Raw genomic sequence first — 20,913 nt, forward strand, 5'->3', positions numbered from 1 at the left:
TACTAGACCCCACTAGCTACCCCACTTTATCGTATTGCGATATTTCCTTTTCTTATTCCAGATGAACGCATTTTATAATACCCTATCTCGGATTATAATCTTGAAATTTTTATTTGCCATTTCTCTTTCTATTTTTCTTCAACGTTCGAACTCGTTACACCCATCAATGATCACATAAAAAAAAAAAGTAACATTGGTATATCAATAATTCTTAAATAAGTATTATCAAGTTTTGTAAAGAATATAAAATCGTTACTGCAATTTACAATCTTTTATTTTGTTTTATGTATAATATGAAGAACATAATTTTCTAAAAAAAGTGATTTTTTTTGTAAGTTCATTTTAAATGCAATTTATATATTTCTTGATATATAAATTAAGTAATATTGAAGTGAAAATACGTTTCAAAAATATTTGTAAATTTTATTGGTTATATTTTACAACACGATTATTTATGTTCGATTCATGCGTGTTTACTTAATAGTTGCTTAGCAATCAGTTTAAGAAATATGTAATCACGTTTCGAATATTGAATTGAATTTTATGGAATCACAACCAAAGTGGAAAATAATCTTCACGGTCTTTGTTTAAAAAATTACAGATATTGTATTTACATACACGTTAATTGCGGTAATTTGACAAAATGACTTATAATCAACAACACAAAATAATTCTACAAACTATTATACATGAAGGTTTTATAGATGAAAATAAAGCAAAAGATTTAGTTATTAAATTATTTGGTACATACATTTTTATTTAACTTTTAATTTGATTTTTTATATATCCCAATTGTTTTATGTTATGGAGATAACTATGCATTTTAGATACTGATAACGTGTCGGCAGTAATAAATAGGATAAATGAACAATTACAGCCTTTAAATATGTTAATTAGAAAAGGACAATGTGAAATCACCGGTCAGGTGTATTGGATTTTAATAAGTACCGTACTTGATGAAGTAACCAGGTATACATTGAATATTAAATAAAACATTTTTAAACATTTTTATTAAAATTATCAATATTTTATAGGTTTCAGACTGAATTTTCAAAAGCACAACTGGCATTACTAAGGAATATATTTTCTGAAATTATCACATCAAGCATTAGATGTGTACAAAGTACAATATGTTTAAATTTTTGTTCTTCTCCAGATGTAAAATTATCAAAAACAGATGCTGAAGAATTTTTAAATGATATAGTTCAAAGACAATGGTTGGTTTATAAGGTACTGGTAAAATCTTAATACAATAAATCAAACATTATTGTATCAATAGAATTATTTTTCTGTACTATTTACAGGATGGTTATTATTATTTAGGTGTAAGAAGTATAACAGAGTTAATGCCATACTTTAGAGCTACTTATGAAAATAATTTAAGCACCTGTTGCCTTTGTAAACAAGTTATCTTTTATGTAAGTTCTGGTAAAGGAAATGTTTAATTATATAATTTTACTAATTATTAATATCTTCATTTTCTAATTAGGGAAAAAAGTGTGATTACTGCGAAGCCTTACTGCACTTATACTGCTTAAATACATATGCCATGGTTCACAACCCTGTGAAATGTCCTAATTGTAACAGTGTCATTACAGATTTTGATTAAGCTTCTTTGCCAGTTTAAAGTATTAATTTTATAGTTTGAAATAAAAATATATTTTTTTAATTAAATATTATCGATATGCGTTTTAAATGAACAGATCAAAATGTGAATGAAACATAAATACTTAATAAAAATGTAATAAACGTAATATATCATGTTTTATAATGTATTTGATATAAATAATTATTATTTAAAATATTTATTTTTTAAATTATACGCAGAAATGCTATGCAATGCACAAAGTATAGGTATTTACAGATATGTACAATTAGCGATGCTATGTAACGCCTTAACTATTTTGACTTTCTTCAAATTTTTCTCTCAAATATCGTAAACCAGCCAATATGCTCTCTTCATCTATGTTTGCAGTAGGTTTCACTTGATCTTCTATTATATTATTAGATTCATACTGTGTAGTATCAATTGTTTGATGTGAACTATGATCATTATCCTTTTTTCTAATTAAAGTATTCTTATCACACTTGGCAGTAGAACTGTTTGTCTCCAAAGTAGGAGGAAGTGGTATATAATAAGAATCTAAATCAATTTCATCATTCTGAATAAGCATTTGATCTGAATTAGATTTCTGGTGCTCTTGATGATTTGAGGATTCATCAGTATTTTCAGAATTTAAATAACCACCACTTTTGAAATTGCTGTATACTGGAGCAAATTCAGTAACTCTTTCTTTTCTACATTTATCAACCCATTCTTCTTGTGACATTTCGTACCAATGAGTTCTTTTGCCCAGAAGTTCTCCTAAAGCCTTTATTTTATTTTCTTTAATCACTGCCTCGTCTTCTTCATTACCTTCTTTTTCTTTATTATCATTCATTTCAACTGGTTTTTCTTCTGCATGGGTACTGGATTCACTTTCTACTTTATCTTGGTTTGATTCATTGTCATTCTTTTGTTTAAATTCTTCTTCTTCTTCTTCTATTGTATCTACCGGTAACCCAGCTCTGATACGCTGCCTAATTCTAGCTGCTTTCAATCTATTATATTCCATTTTTTCCCGCAAATCTTTAAGTTCTTTTATTTCTTTCTGCTTTCGTTCTGTTTCCTTTCTTAAATTTAATAAATTCTCTTGCTGTTTCATTCTTTCTTCTTCACTTTGTGAAAATGCATAGTAACCAACACCATGAGTTCTAGCCTCGTCAAACAAAACATCCTGATAATGTATATTTGCTTTGTCAGCCAATTTCTTTGTCTGTTCTTCCCATTTTCTTCTCATAATTTCTATTTCTGGTTCTTTTTCATCTTCTATAATACTTTGTTCAACATTATCTTTAGTTTTTGAGTCAATACCCTTCTCATTTACAATTTGTTGTTTTACTAATTTATCTTTCTCTTGCATCAGAGGTAGATCTTCGCGTAAACATTTTCTTGTACGACCAAAACAATCTTCATACTCTACCCAATCATCCTCATTTCCAAAAGTTACATCATTTTCATTGTCTTCTTCTTTTTGCGATATTTCTTCTTCAGATTCATCTGATTTGCTTTTAAAATCAACAAGAAAATTATCATTATTGGTTCTAGATCTTTTTAATTGTTTATACAATCTTGCTTTTGCTTCTAACATTAATTTTGATTTTTTATGAGTACTAACATCTTCAATATATTCTGATTTATCTAAATTTCTATCAACATTCTTTTTCTTAACTTTTTTGAATTTCTTTTTTAGCTTTAAGTCAACCTGCGTGGTTTCTGACTTTAGTTTTGCCTCGTTCACTTCATGTTGCTTTCTTAACAACTCTGTTTTTAAACCCACCAAAGATGAAAAATTCACGTTGATCTTTTTGGTATTATTCATTGTTGAAATGTATTTTAAAAGAAGATTTTGCTATAAATAAATAACATTGTACTAAAATCTATTCATATGAAATTTTAGGTTATAATGGTATGAATTTTAATACTTACAATTGAATCGTATTTAAAGTTCTACTTGGTATGTCAAATAAATTCCAATACATACTAAAATACGCTTTTCAATTTTATTTCATACAATTATGAATCGTATATATTTAATAAATCAATATTTATAAATATGCGTAAACATGAACAACTCATATAAAGAATGTCACGTCAAGTAACGCACACCTATTTGGAACGCTTGTTTATGTTTAATCGGCAGAAATGAACAAAAATAAATAAATATCGCACAATCCTATCTATTTAATGATTATAAATATTGTATAAGTAACTTTTACATTTGTTATTTCAGAGAGTATTATTTTACAATATAATTTCCAACTTTTTAAAATACGTAATTTTAGCGTACGCTTTTTGGGTATTTTATTGTTATAAATGTATAATATACGAAAAATAATAAATATATAGATAGAAATATATCAATTATATTCATATTAATAATAATTTTTTCATAATAATCAAGTAGTTTAACAGATAAATGGATTATAGATGAGTAAAAGGAAGGTGGAGACTTCGTTTTCTTTTATATAATTATTTTATCAAAAATAAATTAAACCATGATACTATAGCATTGTACATAAATATAAACATTTATAAATTTATCAATTTATAACTAAACGATTTTGAATCGTGTATAAAGGGTGCAAAATTACAAAGCTTTAAGCTGGATTTTTAAACGATGTTCGATAACGATAATTTAGCGGAGGTCGTGCAACGTATTGTGCAATTATTTAAATATTAGAAAATTATCGTAAAATTTTCTAAATTAATATCTCGACGCCATTTCTCGATTCAAAAATCGAATGTCGATTATCAAAGCTATTTGAAACGTGAAGCTGCCGATCTGCTACTATGTTAGTCATGTAACGTGCGAACACTCATAACTGCAGCACGTTGGACACCGGTTAGTAATCTAAAGTGAATAGGTGCGACATCCGTGGCTGATTTGTTGTTTTAGACTCATAAATATAGTACGAAGTTATAATTAATCAACTGCGTCGTAATCTGTTTGAAATAATTATTGTAATCGTTGAACGAAATGGCACCCCGTAAACCTGTAAAGCATTCCGATTCGGAGGTTGTAGACAGAGCCGCGGAAGCCGGCGATGCATCGCCGCCGAAAAGAAAGAAAACCGTTTCAAAGGTTACGACTAAAAACAACGAGGAAAAACAAATTAGATTACCAAGAGCTGCAAAATCGGCTAAAACCGAGCAAACTGAAGTCCCAGACACGACTTCCGTCGCGACTAAGAACGCAAAAGTAAAAAATAAGATATTGCAGCCATCTAAAAATGCGTCGACCGCTATAAAAACAAATACGAAAATCAAATCTACAGCAGCAAAGAAAAATAAAGAAACCGAGGAGAAAACCAACGTAACTTCGACAAATGTAGAAGCTACGACGATTGTTGAAGAAACAGAAACGAAAAGGACACGTACAAAAGCTACAACAAAAAAGGCGGGAACGGATGTTGACGAAGAGCGTACGTTTTTGAGCTTCCTTAAAAATATCAATAATATTCTGTATTTTCTATGAAAAATAATTTATAATTGCATCAACTTTTATTGAAATTTACTATTTCGGTTTCGCTGTAACGTAATAATCTTGTAATAATAAATTTCCGGTTAGATAGTAAACACGTGCAATCGTACCCATTCTTCTTGAAGGAATCGAATCACTTTCTATATTTCTATGTAAAAATGTAGTAAAAAATAAATTATACCTAACTTACTGTATTTTTAAAATATCTTTTTAATACATATAATTGTATTATTTGATGGTTTCAGCTAAGGCAAAAGCAAAAGGACGACCGAAAAAAGGAGCAGCTACTGAGAGTGTAGAAAGCCTAGAAGCACCAGCTGCAAAAAAGAAAAGGTTAGCAAATGTTGATACAGGTCCAAAAGAAAGCAAAGCAAAAGCAACAAAAAAGAAAGCTAATGCGGATGTTGATGTAAAGAACAAAGCTTCCACTAATAAAAGTAAAGCCACTGCTACTAGTAAGTCTAAAAATGATATTAATAAGACAGAAGAAATAAATACAACTGCGAAAGCAGCTAAAAAAACAGATAATAAAGTTACAAAAACAGTTGCCAGAAAAACAAGAGGGCGTAAAAATGGAGCTACTGTAGAAGATACATCGAAAGATGACGATGAATCAAAAGTAACAGAGGAATCATCTTCGGAAGCAGTAAATACTAGCGATAATGAAAATCAAGAGGAGAATGATCAGTTGGAAACAACAGAATTGGTTCAACCACAGAAGAAAGGAAGAAATCTGAAGAAGAAAGAGGAAACTGCTCCTCAAAAGAGAGCTACCAAAACTCGAGGTAAAGGTGGTAATCGTAATGCTGCTTTGAACGAAGATGACGATGCCGCCTTAAATGAAGAGGATAGCGATACAGTAAAAGCAGTTAAGGACACACAAAAGAAAACAAATAAGGAAAATGTATCAACAACAGCTGCCAAAAGAGGACGAGGAAAGAAAGGAGCTGGTACAACTATAGCAAATAATGAAAATGGGGAAAAGGTTTCAGAGAATTCTGCTGCAGAGGAGAATGCATTAAATTCAGCTGAAATTCTAACTAGCAATAACAATGTACAAAAGTCATTGGAAGATGATGATGACAAAGAACAAGGTGCTGAAGTAGAACAAAACAAAATAAATGAAACCATCACAATTAAAAACGAAGTAAATCAAGATGACTTGAGCACAACAGTACACGAAAAAGAAAATTAACGGTGAATGTTCTGCTTTTATTTAATCTGTTTTTTGAAAGAAAAATATATCATTAATATTTTAATATATTTGATAAAGATAAAAATATCTACGAGTATTTCCAAGTTTAGAAATATTCATCAACATACCTGTTGTAAAATTTTATCAATACACTTTGGTTTCTTATTGTTTCAAAAATATTTATTTGTATTTTCCATAAAGTACTTTGCAGAATATAGGTTTGAACATCCACTTCTTAACATAAGGACTTATAGTTAAGAAAAAATTATCATAAATTACAAATGTAAGCACTTATTTAGTGATATAATGTATTTAAAGTAGTTTACTTATCTTGAGTTTCAGGGAAAAGAATATGGCTAGTATAGGCTGAACAACATTGAACATTCCATCAGTCTTGACGAGTTTCAATCATTTTTAACGCTAGAATGCCAGTGTTTTTCGATGTTGTGTTTCATTTAATTCTTTAAGAAATGTTACAAAATTTTTAAGATTGAAAAGTAATTAATAAATCATATTTTTTAATATTACATAGTATATGAAACTAACATGCACTGTCATTCTAGAATTAATACTATCATTACTAAGAATGTTTTATTACATTCACATGATTATTGGTTGAGTACTTCAAAGTAGGACTAAGGAAATATTTAAAAATGAGCAAGCTCGTTCTTTTTTAGCAGTTTTTACTACAATGTTTGACAAAAATGTATTGTTTTTTTAATTATATTCTTGCTGATATAATATAATAGGTATATCTATACAAAGACAATTGGTTATTCTGGCTTCTGATTTTAGTTAAAAATGTATTTTGATTTTCTTATGCTTTTGTAATTAATTAAACTTTATTGTTAGTATTAAAAACATGTTGTATTTGTATTAAAATTCAGTATTGATTTTCTTTTCCACTATGCGGGACGTTTATGGATTATAGGATGACAATGTATCAAAATCAATATATCTTTTATTCATAAAAAATGTCCATAATTTTCTTTATTAAATACGAGTGTTTAGCACAAATTTTGGCGCTAAACTTTTATAACAAATATCTAACAAGATGGCGGTAACAAGATAACGCCATTGTGATGATCGATATCTCGCGATATGGATCGATCTATTTTTTCAAAGCATTTGTTAAAAAATAACCATCTATGATATCGCTATACTTTCTATTTTATTTTCTACGCTACACATGTATACCATTGAATATATACTCAATAACGGGAAAGAAAACTTGGTATCGGTTTCTTTCATGGATTCCTTACACATGTACAATAGAATGTATTCTTCGTTCAACAAGAGAACATACCTGTTTTGCGCAGCTCAGGGAGGCCAACTACTTCTTATTTCTAACTTCGTGGTCATATATACGGTGGACACAAATGTACATATGATTAAGCGAAGCAAACGATCGCATTGAAGGTCGGGGACTATACTGAATATAAGGCCACTGGGTATACTGCGCAGTGCCATAATGCGTTTGCGCAGACGAAGCTGCGCAGAATGAACGAAAATACGTCGTACGATAAGTATTATTCATTGAACAAATAATACATACAGTGTTCTGAAAACCAGGTTCAATTTCGACCTAACTCTAACCTATTTTTTACGAACTAATTGATCTAGAGACTTTTTGGTTTATAATATTGCTTGCATTTGATTGTCGCCACATAATGCTTCTACATACAGATGACGTAGTGCTATCTATAAGATTGTAGTAAGCTTAGAACGCTGTCCGTTGTGGATCGAGGAAGCAGTGAGAAACAACGGCGGAAGTGGGGATCGTGCGCCATTTTCTATTTTTGCATAGCAGTGAATTAGTGTTGTGTGTGTACATTTTGTGTGATAAATCGATGGATAAATAGTAATTGGAAGAGGACGTGTCGAAGTAATGAAATGATTTTGGGAAACACGTGCTTCGAATCTCACGCAATTAATTTCTTTATTTTGCGTTTGCGTTCTGTATTAACGTGTGTAAACTCGTATACTCGTAGCACGTAAACACTTTTTCTTCATTTCTCTTTTCAACGAGTGAGAGTGGCCGAGCTGTCTATATTAGAACTATAGGGGCAGTTAAAGAACGATCGTTTGTCCTATTGAAATTTTTTCCTCGCTTAAAAGATAAACTAAAATATAGAAGGGAAAACCAGTCTGTGATACTAAACAGTACTAAGGTATATAGCTAGATATAAACTCTACAATTAGATATACGTATGTATGGCATATGAGACGTAGATAGATCACATAAAAGATCTAGAAAAAAAAAAAAATAATAAAAGTCTGTATAGTGAGTGCTGTGAATTTACCTTGTTCAAAGAATAAAGGTGATCAAGAGCAGAATGTCTCAGGAATCTGTGACAAATGACAAGCAACTACCAACTCCAAAAGATGAAGGTAGGAGATTCACTAGTTTCCTTTATATTTAGGCATATTAATTATGCGTACAATATTCTGTTGATATACTTTCCATTTGAATTTTCATCCAAAATTTCATATCAATTTCTTTACTTCTGTATGTACAATTGTTTTATTAATAGCTTCGTCAAGGTTTGTATAGATTCTCATATCGCAACATAGAAGTGATTATTAAAGTCAGATTTCATTGTAAATGTTCAACTTATCAATGAAAAAAATGAAATAGAATGCAGATTTCAAGATGTATCAAAGCTATCTGTGTACTATTTACATACTTAGTATTTACTTTTTTATCCCTGGTATATTTATTTAAACATTTTTTCATATTTTTTAGGTATCATAATTATTGAATTATTTGTAGTATACAAGGACTAATAAATACATTAATGTTGAAATGCAAGAAACCATTATTGTCCTAGAGTGTACGCAATGTATTAATTGAAAATTATTATGCTTATGAAAAGAAATAATGTTCATGAAAAATGTTCAAAATAAATATCGTAATTCTCTAATAATTATACTTAGATGTAATTTTCGTTTTAAATGTTTCGAAAATATCAGTTAGAAATTTCTTTCAAACGTGTTACAAACAGAACCAATGAGACCTGAAGTTGACAATAACGTTCTCAGGGACACACTTGATTGGATTGTAGACAAACTATTCGCCTAAAAACCGGCCGGTATTTAGTCAGTTTGTACCGTACCGTACAACGTGTAGTATCTATTAAAATTAAGAATTCAATTTCTTAGAGACATTATACGTGACAAAGAAATTACATTGTTCATAATCAAAGGAATAAATCGGATCGAATCGATGAATTAATTTCGTACGAATATATCACGTGTTCGCAACGTATATATAAAAATATTGTTCGTTAAATCCGAATATCAAGTTTCTATCGAGTGAATATTCTTTGATATATAAAAGACGTCGTGTTTCATTTCCTTCCTAAACTGTACATCGCGACATTATTTTCTATTATTTCTCGAATATAATCTTCGTTAAGGAATTTCAACGGTAGTTCGTCGTCCGTCCTCGTCCTTCGATTGATAAATATTTGACTGCTTAGGACAATCGAAGGTGTTCGTTGGTAAAAGAAAAATAATATTGAAATTTCGCTAATTAAGATGAAATTAGAATCCCATATCACCGGTTCGAATTGGTACCGGCGACCACGTAAACGTCCGCTGGTAGGACCCACAGGATCTCCTTTTCTAGACGCAACTCTGGTTATGCAAACCAGGTCTTGTCGATGGTTTCGTAAAAATAAATCTGTCAATGCCATTAAGCGAGTGACCTTTCGTAAGTACATTGCTAATATACGGTTCATATATTTCTGCTCTTCATTTCGAAGAGAACAACAGAAACATCGCGCGTTCAAATCTTCCCCGAATACCTATGCCAACGTTGAAAGCAAAACGTTTATCCTATACGAAAGTTTGTACACAAATCGAAGTAATTAAGTTTTTAACGAATTTCGATTGAAAATTGTTATTTGATGTTCATATTATATGCATAAATACTTGATTAATCAGATAAGTATAATTACCAAAATTTATATTTTTTATTTTTTTTAAATAATTTTTAGGAGATGAAGCAATTATATCCATGTCGGTGGCTGGGGAGGTAACCGACACTTCAATTATGGAAGTGGGCCGTTCAAGACCTCAATTCCAATATTCCCGGGTATAATATAAATTACAACTTGTTATTGTTAACTTAAAAAAAAAAAAAAAAATATTTAATTAGCGCGACGAACTAATCTCACACGAATTCATTTTAGGAGGAGTTAATGGTGATAAAGAGTTTGCCGTTATCTAAGCGGAGGCCTGATTTCTTAGATATCTCGTACAATAAGTATGTCTTATAAACGAAGAATTACACTCCTGTAAAAAAAATTTCATTGTTATCCCTTCTAAATTGTATCGATTCATTTTGATCAAGTTCGCGCGGAGTATGGGATCCTGAACGTTGGCATTCGGGTAGGAAGCGAAGCGATACACTTCCGAAGGATGAAAGAGCCGGCCGTGCCGATCAAGTAACCGAAAGCCATAATAAACGTCGGAACGGAGATCCACGAGAACGAATTCGGAAAGAGCAGGATGGTATAGTTTTGAGTCCTCAACGTAGAAGTTTTAATTCTGGTTGTTTCGTTAATGTGAATCAACCGTCGAATCGACGTCCTGAAAGTCCGATAGGAAAAGCGGAGGTATCATCGGTAAGGAACCTCACGATAGTAAACATTGTAGAAATATAGAATGAAATCGCTTACACGATAAACAATTTACAGGTGGGCCATAGAGAATCGGTTCGACGAATCGGAAGTGGTAGAATTTTAACTCGGGATATATGGGACTTCAGACCGGAAAACGAAAAGCTCGAGCCTGCTTTTCGTCCCGGGGCAAGCGGTGGTGCTTCTATTCGCGATCGCGATAACAGAGACACGCGTGACGGAAAGGATCGTGAGAATGTGAGGGACCGCGAACGTGACAATTTGCGTGATCGAGATGACCGAAACGAACGGTTCGAACGGAGATCGTTTGGTCGCGACTATAGAGACAGGGACAGAGAAAGGGAGCGTGATCGGGAGAGAGGTGTTGAACGGAACGATCGTAATCATCGATCAGATCGTGATAAAGATCGTGGAAGGGAGCGAAGATTCAGCAACGATCGGAGACGAACTTACAGCGAAAATCGTAACGATGCGGACGAACCTGAATGGTTTATATCCGGGCCAACGTCTCAGCATGACACCATTGAATTAAGAGGTTTCGAGGATATTCCTGAGGAGAAGGCATTGAACAACAACAATAGTAGTAATAATAGTAACAAAAGTAAGAAACAAACTCCGGTTCAGAAGAAACGTGGTAAAAAGAATTCATTGGAGAAAGATGAAAAGCAGAACGATAATTCTGCCGGTCCGAAGGGACGTAGTACGCCGACCACCATGGATCAACCTATAAACGTAGCTGCACCACATTCACCTATTTCCGAACAACACGAATCGTCGTCTGTTACGCAGAAAGCGAATCACGATTCGAACGAAAGCGCTGTAACCGAACAGAGTTGCGAAACTGCGGGCACGGATAACTCTAGTACTGTTAATCAAAATCAAGAAGACAGCCATCCTGATTTCAATCTTGATGAGTTTCTGAAATCTGACACGTTACCTGGGGTTCCTGGACTTCTGACTGTAAGTAAATTACAGCTATCTTTGATCCACGTAGAACCACTGTATGAAAACTAGATTTTATTTACACAGAATGGAGTTGGCTCGAACGGAGGTTCCTGTTCCCGGTTTAGTCAATGGTTTAAAAGAGAAAGTCCAGTTCAACAGCTGGATAGTCGTCGAACTTCTATACAGGATGATATACTGAATAATCTTCTGAATGATATTACCGAGCCAAATATTCAAATTCCATCAGTCACTGAATCTAACACTTATTTCACTCCTATCTCTCCTGCCAATACTACGACAACAAATAATACTACATCCGCTACTGGAGTAAAACTGCTGGAAATGCTGCAGCGTGGAAACAAATCAACGCAGAACGGACAAGGGGATGTTGCTAATACTGGTGTACCATTGATGAAGAGCGCATCTATTAAAGACATGGGTGAGAGTATGTTATATTTATTTTATCTCTTCAATTGTATAGCCTATATTTTCAATATAAATGTATACGATGTTGAAATTTTCTTTTTATAGAAGTCGGTGGAAAGGTTGTGCATAGCCTGGAGGAATTAGAAGCACGTATGCGAGGTGGTGCTCCTCCCCCCGCATCTTCAAACGATCAACCTCGTGTAAATAAGACTGAAGAAGATCTCTCCGCTTTTAAGAAATTGGTAATTTTTAACGTATGTGTATTTCATATTAGTATATTACTAGTAAAATATTACTCTGGATATAGCTTGCTCAAGTAACTGGAGGACAAGCTATACCAGCAGCAAACGGCCCTATCTCTCAAAAACAACCTGTGACATTGATACAAGTAAGATAATCGTATCTGTTTAATATCGAAATTGCACAGTATTTTGTTCTGTAGAAGATAATGTGGCATTTTTGCAGTTGCTGAATTCTCAACTGAAAAATCAACCAATTGCCCCCCAGCAATCGGTCCCGGAACCAATCCATGCGACGACATTTAATCATGTTGGTTCTCTTGGACCAACCCAACATCCGCATCAAGCACAAGTGCAACACGAAAATCTAATGAAAGTGTTGCAGATTCAACAGGTTGGTAATGAAAATTGTTTCTGTAAAGGATGAAGAAATAATGTCTCGTGTAAACGGTTTACATTCTTCTCGTAGCAACAGCAGCAGCAGCAGCAGCAGCAGCAACAACAGCAGCAGCAGCAAAAGCGACATCAACAGCAGCAGCAGCAGCAGCAGCAGCAGCAACACTCTGATATGTTACCGATGATGATGGGTAATCAACGAATGTTAGGAATGAGCCCTGTACCTCCAGAAATGCAAATGATGCTTAACAATGCTCCTACCAGCCAAGAATTACTACAGCGACCTGAAGCTCAAGCTATAATTCAAGGTCTTCAGCAAGGGGAAATAACTAGACAGCATCTAATACAACAACTCCAGGTTGGCTTATTGAACTATAAAAAGTGTCTCACTTTAATGTTTCCAATGTAGCAGACTTTATAATTGTTTTTTTTTTTTGTTACAATAATGTGCGCAACAGAATCCAGCAATGCAACATCGTCACAGGGAAGTTCTAGTAAATATTTTAAAAATCTATGGGGGTACTACCCCTCGTACAGTAAGTCCGCATCCTAGCGCACCTACTCCTCAAGATCATATCTTGCAACAGATGTTGTATCAGCAACTACAACAAAGGATTCCATCACCTATGAATAACGGTAAGTGTATTTCATTAGCTTGTCTGGAACTAAATAGAAAGTACAGTAAAGAAATTTATTTTAAATGCTTTGGTTTTTTTTTTTCTCTTTTCATTCATTTTTCATATCTAACCATTATATTTATTTTGTGCTTTCTTGTAAACTATATTCTGGTTATTAAATATTCAGTAGTTTTGTTAAGAATACTGATAGTATCATAGTACAAATATATTATACATACATATGTTTGGAATGCAGCTTATTGTCCACCTTCAGTAATATCTCCGAATTTGACTGCTAGCCCCAGTACTTTAACAGTACAGCATCCAGGTAGAATACCCAAGATTAATTCTTTTAATGCGTGGCTTTATTACAGTGTACATAAAATCAAATAAATTTAATATAAAAGAGAGAAACGTTTAAACGATATATAAATTATGATAATTACGAGAAGTTACTGTTTTTGCACCTTATAAAAGTTCTAGGGAGATTTTAACGAATTTGTAGGATGATAATTAGCTTATTCAAAATATATTTGATCTTTTGCTGTTTTAACAGTGATGCAGCATAGAGTTCCCTCACCGCGGGAGATTGTTATGCATGCTCAATCTATAATGCAAAGTGCTTTAATTAAGAAAAAATTGGAGGAACAACGTGAGAATTTCCGTAAGCGGCAAGATCAACAGCAGCAGCAGCAGCAGCAGCAACAACAACAGCAACAGCAGCAAGCTCAGCAAAGAGCGTCAAGTCCTGTTAACTCTCCGGCGAAGCAGACCATGAGTCCAACACCACTTGCTTTTACCCCAACATCGGTGTTACGTAAAATGACTGCTGATAAGGAACCTGATGGTGCGAATCAGTCCAATCATCGATTAGAATCGACTTTTTTATTTTCTTCTATACTTAATGATAACCGTAACAAATATCGTAACACATTTCACCGCAAAGAAAATACTGACACAAAAACATCTCCTTCTTCTGACGGTTCAACTCAGCTTACTAATCATAATTTTCAAAAGCATGATAGTGTGTTAAAGATTAGTACCTCGGTCGAATTAAATAATAACGGCAATATAGAAGTAGAAGAGTCCGCGTTGAAAGACAAGTATTGTTGTTCTTTTCAACAGCAATCAGATACAAATAATAATTCCAGTTTAAATACGACGGAGGAAAATAAAGTTAGTAGTGAAACTACAGGACCATTGAACACAACTGATAAAGAATCAACTATACTGGATATAAGTGATACTAATAATAATAGTCCTCTTATTCTTGACAAATTATTAACTGAACAGTTTGAAATTGAAACGATAATAGTCGATAATAATAAAATAATAGGGAAGATAGAAGAAAATGAGATATTAAATACGCAAAAGGATGTTATTATTTAAAATATTATAAATGTTTCATGATCTGGATAAAGAAAGACTCGTAAATTTGTGACTATTATCTAATGTAAAATTACCTTTTTTATTTTTGTATTAAAATGAGGAATGATAATTTTGTTCTCCTTTCATTTTTCTTTGCTTGACACCTTTGATATGTTTGAAAACTAACTGGTCTACAATTTGGGAAATTACATAAATTAAAAGGATTTTGTTTTTTAGTTTTGAATACAAATACTAATATTATAAATTACATTTTTCTTTTTTATAAACTAATATATGAACATATTACAAACAAAAATATGTTGAAATAGTTTTAAAATAAAAATTAATAAACACGCTTTACGCTTTAAGTTTCCCTTTACACATTTTCATTTTCCTATGTTGGAATGCTTTGCAACATTTTGTACTTTGATGCATGCGCTTTTATTTTTATGGCTTGATGTGATCATGAAAATTGCATGTACTATGAATTAAGTAGTATTTCTACCAACTGTTATTATTTTTTTTAAAGCTATAGGTACACATACAGATTAGATGAAATGCAAAGTATTATATTAAAATTTATGTAACTTACATTTGTTATTTTATTCTCTTTGTTTTATTGATTTAGAATTATACAATTTTTTTATCAAATATTTTATCATGTAAACAAAAAGCGTTTTTTTCTTTCTTTTTTGTTATTGTTTAAAGTTACAAACGGAATAAAAATTCTGTAAAAGTTTAATTTGAAATATATTGTATATATGAAATTTATGTATTATTTTGCATATATATTCATTGTATAAATTAAAAAAATAGGAAGTTAAATATGTGGCTTAATTATAAATATTTTGCTTTTAAATCTATTTTATCTAATACTTTTTTTATTTTTATAATATAGGTAATACTAATGATCCATCAAAGTTGGGAGTTCAGTCTCAGACATCACAAATGCAACAAATGCAGTCTGCAGTCCAATTATTGACCCAAGCAGTCCTTTCTCGACATAATACTCTACGACCACAATCCGTTCAACCTACATGGTCAAATCCAACTATTAAACAACATCCAGGTATGTGGAACCATACAGAAAATTACTTCAAGTTTATTACATATTATATTTTATGTATGTGATTTATTTACAGGTCGGCCAATAGTGAAAGGTGGCGACGGTAACGGCGGTAATCACTTCCAATACAGTGGAAATGCAGATTTTCAACAGCAACAGCAGCAACACAGAACGGTTTCAAGCGTGTATGGTAATCCTGCACGCTCCAAACATACTATGACTAGTTCTATACCACATCACAATGTTCCACAATACAATGTTGCTCAGAATTCTATGATAAATCAGAGGTCAAATCCTATAAACAACCAAATAAAGGTACAGCAGGCCCAGTCGCATCTTGCTAATATGCAACATCAACCTCCACCACAACAGCAACAACACCGGACTCTTAACTCACAAATGCAAATGGTTTTAAATCAAAACTACAATTCCAATCGTGCAGGTAATGATAATATTCGAATTCAATATAAAAAAGAAAAAGAAATGGAAAAATGAATGTATGTTTTAACAGTATTTATTAATTTTCTTTCTGTTTTATTAATTTAACCCGTTTCTTCATTTAAAATGATTTCATGTACGTGATTCATAAATTAATAATTTAATATTTTTTGTATACATTGCACTCGTTTCATAATTATATTATTTTCTTCCTACATACGCATTTCATATGTTCCTTAACACTGTTCCATTAACTTTCTTTATTCTAAAACATTTTCAGGTGTCTACCTCTTGCCTAATCAAATCGTATGCAATGGTGTTCAGAAATTGGAATAATTAGATCTCACATTTTAGCTGTCCCTCTTATTTAAACCAAGTCTAAACAGCATTTATCTTTGGATCAAACTTAAAGTAATGAGTTAATTTAGGTTGTACTTCATTCTCATAACATATTTGGATCATTGAATAATATTTGTTTCTTTTTTTTTTCATGTTTCTCATGTAAATCGACGCATTATTATATTATCTATTTATGTGAAAAATTTCCTTGTGATATACAATGAACATTGTAGATAAATTTGATAAATATTTTTCACAGATGGGCGAGTAATGCGGTCGCAGCAGTTGAACATGCCCATAGGTCGTCAAACATCACCTCCGCATAACGGTGGAGATCTTTCGCATACTTCAAATCAATTAGCACGATGGTTTAGTCCAGAACTTCTCGCTCAGGCTCGAGCTGGTAAGCTTCCCGAGCTTGTGCAGACAAATGTTTTATCACTGGAAGAATTAGAAAGACTTCAACATGCATCGACTACAGTGCATAATTAGATTAATATTGTACCTTTTCATATGTTCAATTGCAAGCACAGGATTCCATCGGCAGATTATTGCTCTAACAAACTATATCTTTCAAATTAGATGGCTTTTCATATTAAACAGTATGAAGATTCTCTCAGAAAAGAAGAAGTCTATTTAAGTGAAATATAAAAAGTCCTGCTTGCAAAGTCATTTAGGTAATGAACCTTAGTGGAAGAAAGGTTTAGTGAAGTAACATTCAGTTTGGTCAGAAACATTTTCGGACACAATACAAGATCAGTTGGGTAGTATTTCTTTTCTATGGGAATATCGTTTTTTTTTTTTTTTTTTTTTTTTTGAGTATCTTTTGACTTGTTTGTAAGAAATTTTACAAGATACGTTAACTAAAAGCTATAAGTGTGCAGAAGATATGGAATGTGGTATAGGATTGAAAATAATTACAAGAAAATGAGCCATTTACAGACAAGAAATGAACAGCTTTCTATTTAAAACAAAAAAATTATTGCTTATAAGACTGAAGAACATGAAGATTCTTACTATTGACTATGAGGAAGCAAAGTACTATTTTACTATGCATAGTTTCTAAACACGGTAGTAACGCGAAGATTATTTGCCTAAGTGTGGACAGCAAGTTTTTATTTGTAAATTACAGTATCCTTATGATAATACTTCAATAACTACAATTATTTAAATTTCTTGAATTTTTAGTATGTAGCTTATTAATAAATAGTAATATAATTTAATTAATTAGATAATGTTTTTCTGACCATTTATTTTTTCTTATTATAAAGCTTGCAAAGTCCTTTAGGTAAATAATATTGTCAAAACCTTCAAAAACAAGAAGTTGCAAATTGCAGCACCCACGAGTACAGTTACATATACAGAGAAAAAATGTCATATATTATATTCTACTTATATTATTATGGATAATGCGATCGTATGAGGAAACTGAACGTACGAAATGAGATAATGAAAGCAAGTACTCATCAAGTCTTGCATATATTAAGAAAATAAATATAATATATACTTTGTAGAAATGTGAGGGTACAGTGTTATTATCATGTTCGAAAGTGAAAGTTAGAATAAAAACAATTCCAATGCAACCTTGGCAGATAGATAGTAAAAAAAAGCATTTGGAGAAGGGAAGAAATGTATAATGAGTGAATATTCATGGAAGAAAGAAAGAACATTCCATCAGTTATAGAAAGGCGAAACAAATATAGAACACGTTTACAAATTTAATGTCAACATTGCTGCCAATATGTGTTTGCTTTACAATTAACTTGTTATTTTTGTGATTACATTTTTCGTACAATCATAATACTTATATTCGATCTATAACATGAATAATAATAATAATACAGATTCTTGTTTTTCTTTTTCTTCATTTTTTGATCCGTTACGTGGTTCATAATTAAACTATATTAAAGACGTGCAACGACTGTCTAAAATTACAATTTTTCCTAATTTAAAAGGTATGAGAATTTTTCAAACCGAGTAAGAACATTTAAAAAATTTACCACGATATTGAAAATTAATGACATACATATTTTTGTATATTTGTATTTTGTTAACATGTATGAAATTACGTTTAAATAGTTTTATTGAATTACAGAATTCATGGACTATTGTCAAATCTGCATCTTATTTTACGATAATACTCTATTTAATAAAAACTGATTTTCATATTCGGAAGTACTTAACACGTATTTTTACTTATCCAAAATTTTTCACACGATCTTAATGCAGAAATTTTTATCATATACTCAAACAAATGTAAAATTACAATGAAGCTATCCTAATTTTATTGCTAAATGTTGATTGTTTCATTTGAAGTATCCTACAAAAATCATGAATGTAATTTGTTAAAATTTATTATGCAGTTTATGTAATTGTACATTAAGTGTTGATTACAAAAATTGCAAGTACAAAATGTTTTATGTATTTATTATCACGAGTTCTCAAACTTTGTATAATGCAATTAACAGTCTTATAGTACATTATGATTGAAACTGAGATAAAATCTATTGCAGCTGTGCTGCAAATTCAATGTAAATCCATGATGAGTGCGACAAGAAAAACGTTTTTTCAAGTATACAACTTCTATTTCGTTTATGAACAAAAAATTAGCCGAATATGTAATGTATGTATTATCGTATTCAGTATAGTTAGAAGTCTCATTTTTGATATTTTCATTGTTCAAACGTTTCTCGATACATCGAAAGTGTAATGTTCAGATCATGTTTTTAATTACCCGTTCAATCTGAAACTTTACTTTTGAACGTATACAATGTGTCTGTAATTGTGCAAATCATGCTATGTAAAAGACAAAGATGTTGGAAGTTACTTGCCAAGAATGTAATTACTAAAAGCACTGCCAACAACAAATGTATCGGTGTTATTAATTACCAAAAGAATAGAACAACAGTGACATTTGTTTTCAAATATCACTTTCAGACAACGTTGTTGCTTTAAAAAGAGGCTATTACGATTGAAATTTATGTAAAATATAAAATGAGAACAGTATCAAGAAAATGATGTTCTTCGCGAAGAAAAATTGCATTTATGTTAGACTCATTTTTAAGAATAGTAATGCTTGACCAATATTTGGTGAAAAGTGTTTCTTACAAAATTGTAAAAAGATTTTAATTCAATTTTTTAAGAATAAAGAAACAAAGGTAATAGTGTTTGCTGCTTAATTGATTACAGACAGTGAAAACGGATTCTGTCTGTGGTAAATTTCTGGACTTAAGAGATTGTTTCATAATTCAAAAATTTTTGTAAATAATTCAAATCCTAAGCAAACTAAAGTTTATTGGTCCATACATTGGATCGGTAATTTGTAAATAAAGTTACTAAATATTACATTATGTGAAATCGAGAAAAACGTCACAAATAAATACAAAGAACTGTAATTGTAACTTTAGTGATTTCATTTATTTATTGAAATGAAGTGAAGTTAATATAGTAATAACACAATCCAATGTTTTATGTGTATTTCATTACAAAGTATTAACTGAAACCTTATTGTTTTAGATTCAATTTAGTTTGTTTAAACATAAAATTCCTGATTTTTGTATAGTTTTTTACATCTGTATCTTAAATTCTTAAAAGAAAAATTTGCTCATTTTTTCATTTTATTAAATAATTAATAAAACGAAGAATTAAGTCTAAACATTTATTATACTTTATTCATCAAAATTTAATGTAATTGTAATCTGTAATTGCAAAAATTTTAATGTTCTAATTTTGAATTTCGTATATTTTCAAAATTATAACTTCGGATGTTTCCGCCTAGAGTCGTTACTCGTTCCCGAGAATTCCCGAACTTGTCGAGTGGATATTACGTAGCACAAAGTTGTAATGGCGGATCTCTGTAGTTGAAGGTGCACTTCTTGCACCTCGAAGTGTATTATTTTTCGGTCACGTAATTCAGTATTTGAGCATATGATACTTAAATCAAGTAATATCCTTGACTGTATTTGAATATTGTTTGTAATTAATCCACTTAACTGGAAGAACCAACTACATGATCACCGGATCCTAAATTGATTTCACCGAAATCACGTACCATGTGCATTCCTGTCTCCATAAATCCTACGCCAAAAACAATATTTTCGTAATAAACATTGTGTATGTATGTATTTATTTTCTTTTATTTGCTTTATTGTTTA

The 20,913-nt window shown here is 31.3% G+C and overlaps 4 protein-coding genes across 13 annotated transcripts; 3 read left to right on the top strand and 1 right to left on the bottom strand.

The window, feature by feature from the left end:
* The first annotated feature begins 45 nt into the window (after positions 1–45).
* LOC114875206 (non-structural maintenance of chromosomes element 1 homolog) lies at positions 46–1,775 on the top strand. 4 transcript variants are annotated; one of them, XM_029185235.2, is made up of 6 exons: positions 46–196; positions 602–743; positions 828–969; positions 1,035–1,230; positions 1,305–1,418; positions 1,490–1,775. In XM_029185235.2, the coding sequence occupies exons 2-6, from the start codon at positions 644–646 to the stop codon at positions 1,607–1,609; spliced, it is 672 nt and encodes a 223-aa protein (XP_029041068.1). In that variant the 5' UTR covers positions 46–196; positions 602–643; the 3' UTR covers positions 1,610–1,775. The 4 variants fall into 4 exon arrangements, with proteins under 4 accessions (XP_029041068.1, XP_029041067.1, XP_029041064.1 ...); XM_029185234.2 differs by having other exon boundaries at positions 46–187; XM_029185231.2 differs by having other exon boundaries at positions 47–331.
* On the bottom strand, positions 1,759–3,838 carry LOC114875204 (coiled-coil domain-containing protein 174). The gene is made up of 2 exons (XM_029185226.2): positions 3,530–3,838; positions 1,759–3,452 (listed from the first exon to the last, which is right to left on the bottom strand). The coding sequence occupies exon 2, from the start codon at positions 3,420–3,422 to the stop codon at positions 1,896–1,898; it is 1,527 nt and encodes a 508-aa protein (XP_029041059.1). The 5' UTR covers positions 3,423–3,452; positions 3,530–3,838; the 3' UTR covers positions 1,759–1,895.
* A 497-nt stretch (positions 3,839–4,335) lies between these two features.
* On the top strand, positions 4,336–8,213 carry LOC114875191 (translation initiation factor IF-2-like). 3 transcript variants are annotated; one of them, XM_029185192.2, is made up of 3 exons: positions 4,336–5,025; positions 5,330–5,539; positions 5,630–6,458. In XM_029185192.2, exons 1-3 carry the CDS (start codon positions 4,581–4,583, stop codon positions 6,277–6,279), a joined length of 1,305 nt encoding a protein of 434 aa, XP_029041025.1. In that variant the 5' UTR covers positions 4,336–4,580; the 3' UTR covers positions 6,280–6,458. The 3 variants fall into 3 exon arrangements, with proteins under 3 accessions (XP_029041025.1, XP_029041024.1, XP_046142686.1); XM_029185191.2 differs by adding an exon at positions 6,622–8,213 and having other exon boundaries at positions 4,338–5,025; positions 5,330–6,281; XM_046286730.1 differs by having other exon boundaries at positions 4,340–5,025; positions 5,330–6,458.
* A 107-nt stretch (positions 8,214–8,320) lies between these two features.
* On the top strand, positions 8,321–20,883 carry LOC114875190 (transcription factor SPT20 homolog). Of its 5 annotated transcripts, none has more exons than XM_029185188.2 (15): positions 8,321–8,670; positions 10,281–10,378; positions 10,476–10,549; positions 10,637–10,910; positions 10,983–11,885; positions 11,955–12,315; positions 12,402–12,538; positions 12,604–12,684; positions 12,762–12,929; positions 13,005–13,289; positions 13,390–13,567; positions 14,105–14,395; positions 15,815–15,985; positions 16,059–16,424; positions 17,019–20,883. In XM_029185188.2, the coding sequence occupies exons 1-15, from the start codon at positions 8,616–8,618 to the stop codon at positions 17,249–17,251; spliced, it is 3,675 nt and encodes a 1,224-aa protein (XP_029041021.2). In that variant the 5' UTR covers positions 8,321–8,615; the 3' UTR covers positions 17,252–20,883. The 5 variants fall into 5 exon arrangements, with proteins under 5 accessions (XP_029041021.2, XP_029041023.2, XP_046142685.1 ...); XM_029185190.2 differs by having other exon boundaries at positions 11,955–12,309; XM_046286729.1 differs by lacking the exon at positions 8,321–8,670 and adding an exon at positions 9,177–9,994 and having other exon boundaries at positions 13,011–13,289.
* Positions 20,884–20,913: the final 30 nt, after the last annotated feature.

This window comes from Osmia bicornis, chromosome 8, assembly GCF_907164935.1.
Source record: "Osmia bicornis bicornis chromosome 8, iOsmBic2.1, whole genome shotgun sequence".
NCBI lineage: Eukaryota > Metazoa > Arthropoda > Insecta > Hymenoptera > Megachilidae > Osmia > Osmia bicornis.

Bases quoted from the DNA above. Each gene is read 5' to 3' on its own strand.
- LOC114875206 (XM_029185235.2), top strand. From the start codon at position 644: ATGACTTATAATCAACAACACAAAATAATTCTACAAACTATTATACAT. The intron at 970-1,034 runs GTATACATTGAA...AATATTTTATAG, and splicing joins GTACTTGATGAAGTAACCAG to GTTTCAGACTGAATTTTCAA. The intron at 1,419-1,489 runs GTAAGTTCTGGT...TTTTCTAATTAG, and splicing joins GTAAACAAGTTATCTTTTAT to GGAAAAAAGTGTGATTACTG.
- LOC114875204 (XM_029185226.2), bottom strand. From the start codon at position 3,422: ATGAATAATACCAAAAAGATCAACGTGAATTTTTCATCTTTGGTGGGT.
- LOC114875191 (XM_029185191.2), top strand. From the start codon at position 4,581: ATGGCACCCCGTAAACCTGTAAAGCATTCCGATTCGGAGGTTGTAGAC. The intron at 5,026-5,329 runs GTACGTTTTTGA...TGATGGTTTCAG, and splicing joins AACGGATGTTGACGAAGAGC to CTAAGGCAAAAGCAAAAGGA.
- LOC114875190 (XM_029185186.2), top strand. From the start codon at position 9,820: ATGAAATTAGAATCCCATATCACCGGTTCGAATTGGTACCGGCGACCA. The intron at 14,396-15,814 runs GTGCGAATCAGT...TTTATAATATAG, and splicing joins TGCTGATAAGGAACCTGATG to GTAATACTAATGATCCATCA. The intron at 16,425-17,018 runs GTAATGATAATA...TATTTTTCACAG, and splicing joins CTACAATTCCAATCGTGCAG to ATGGGCGAGTAATGCGGTCG.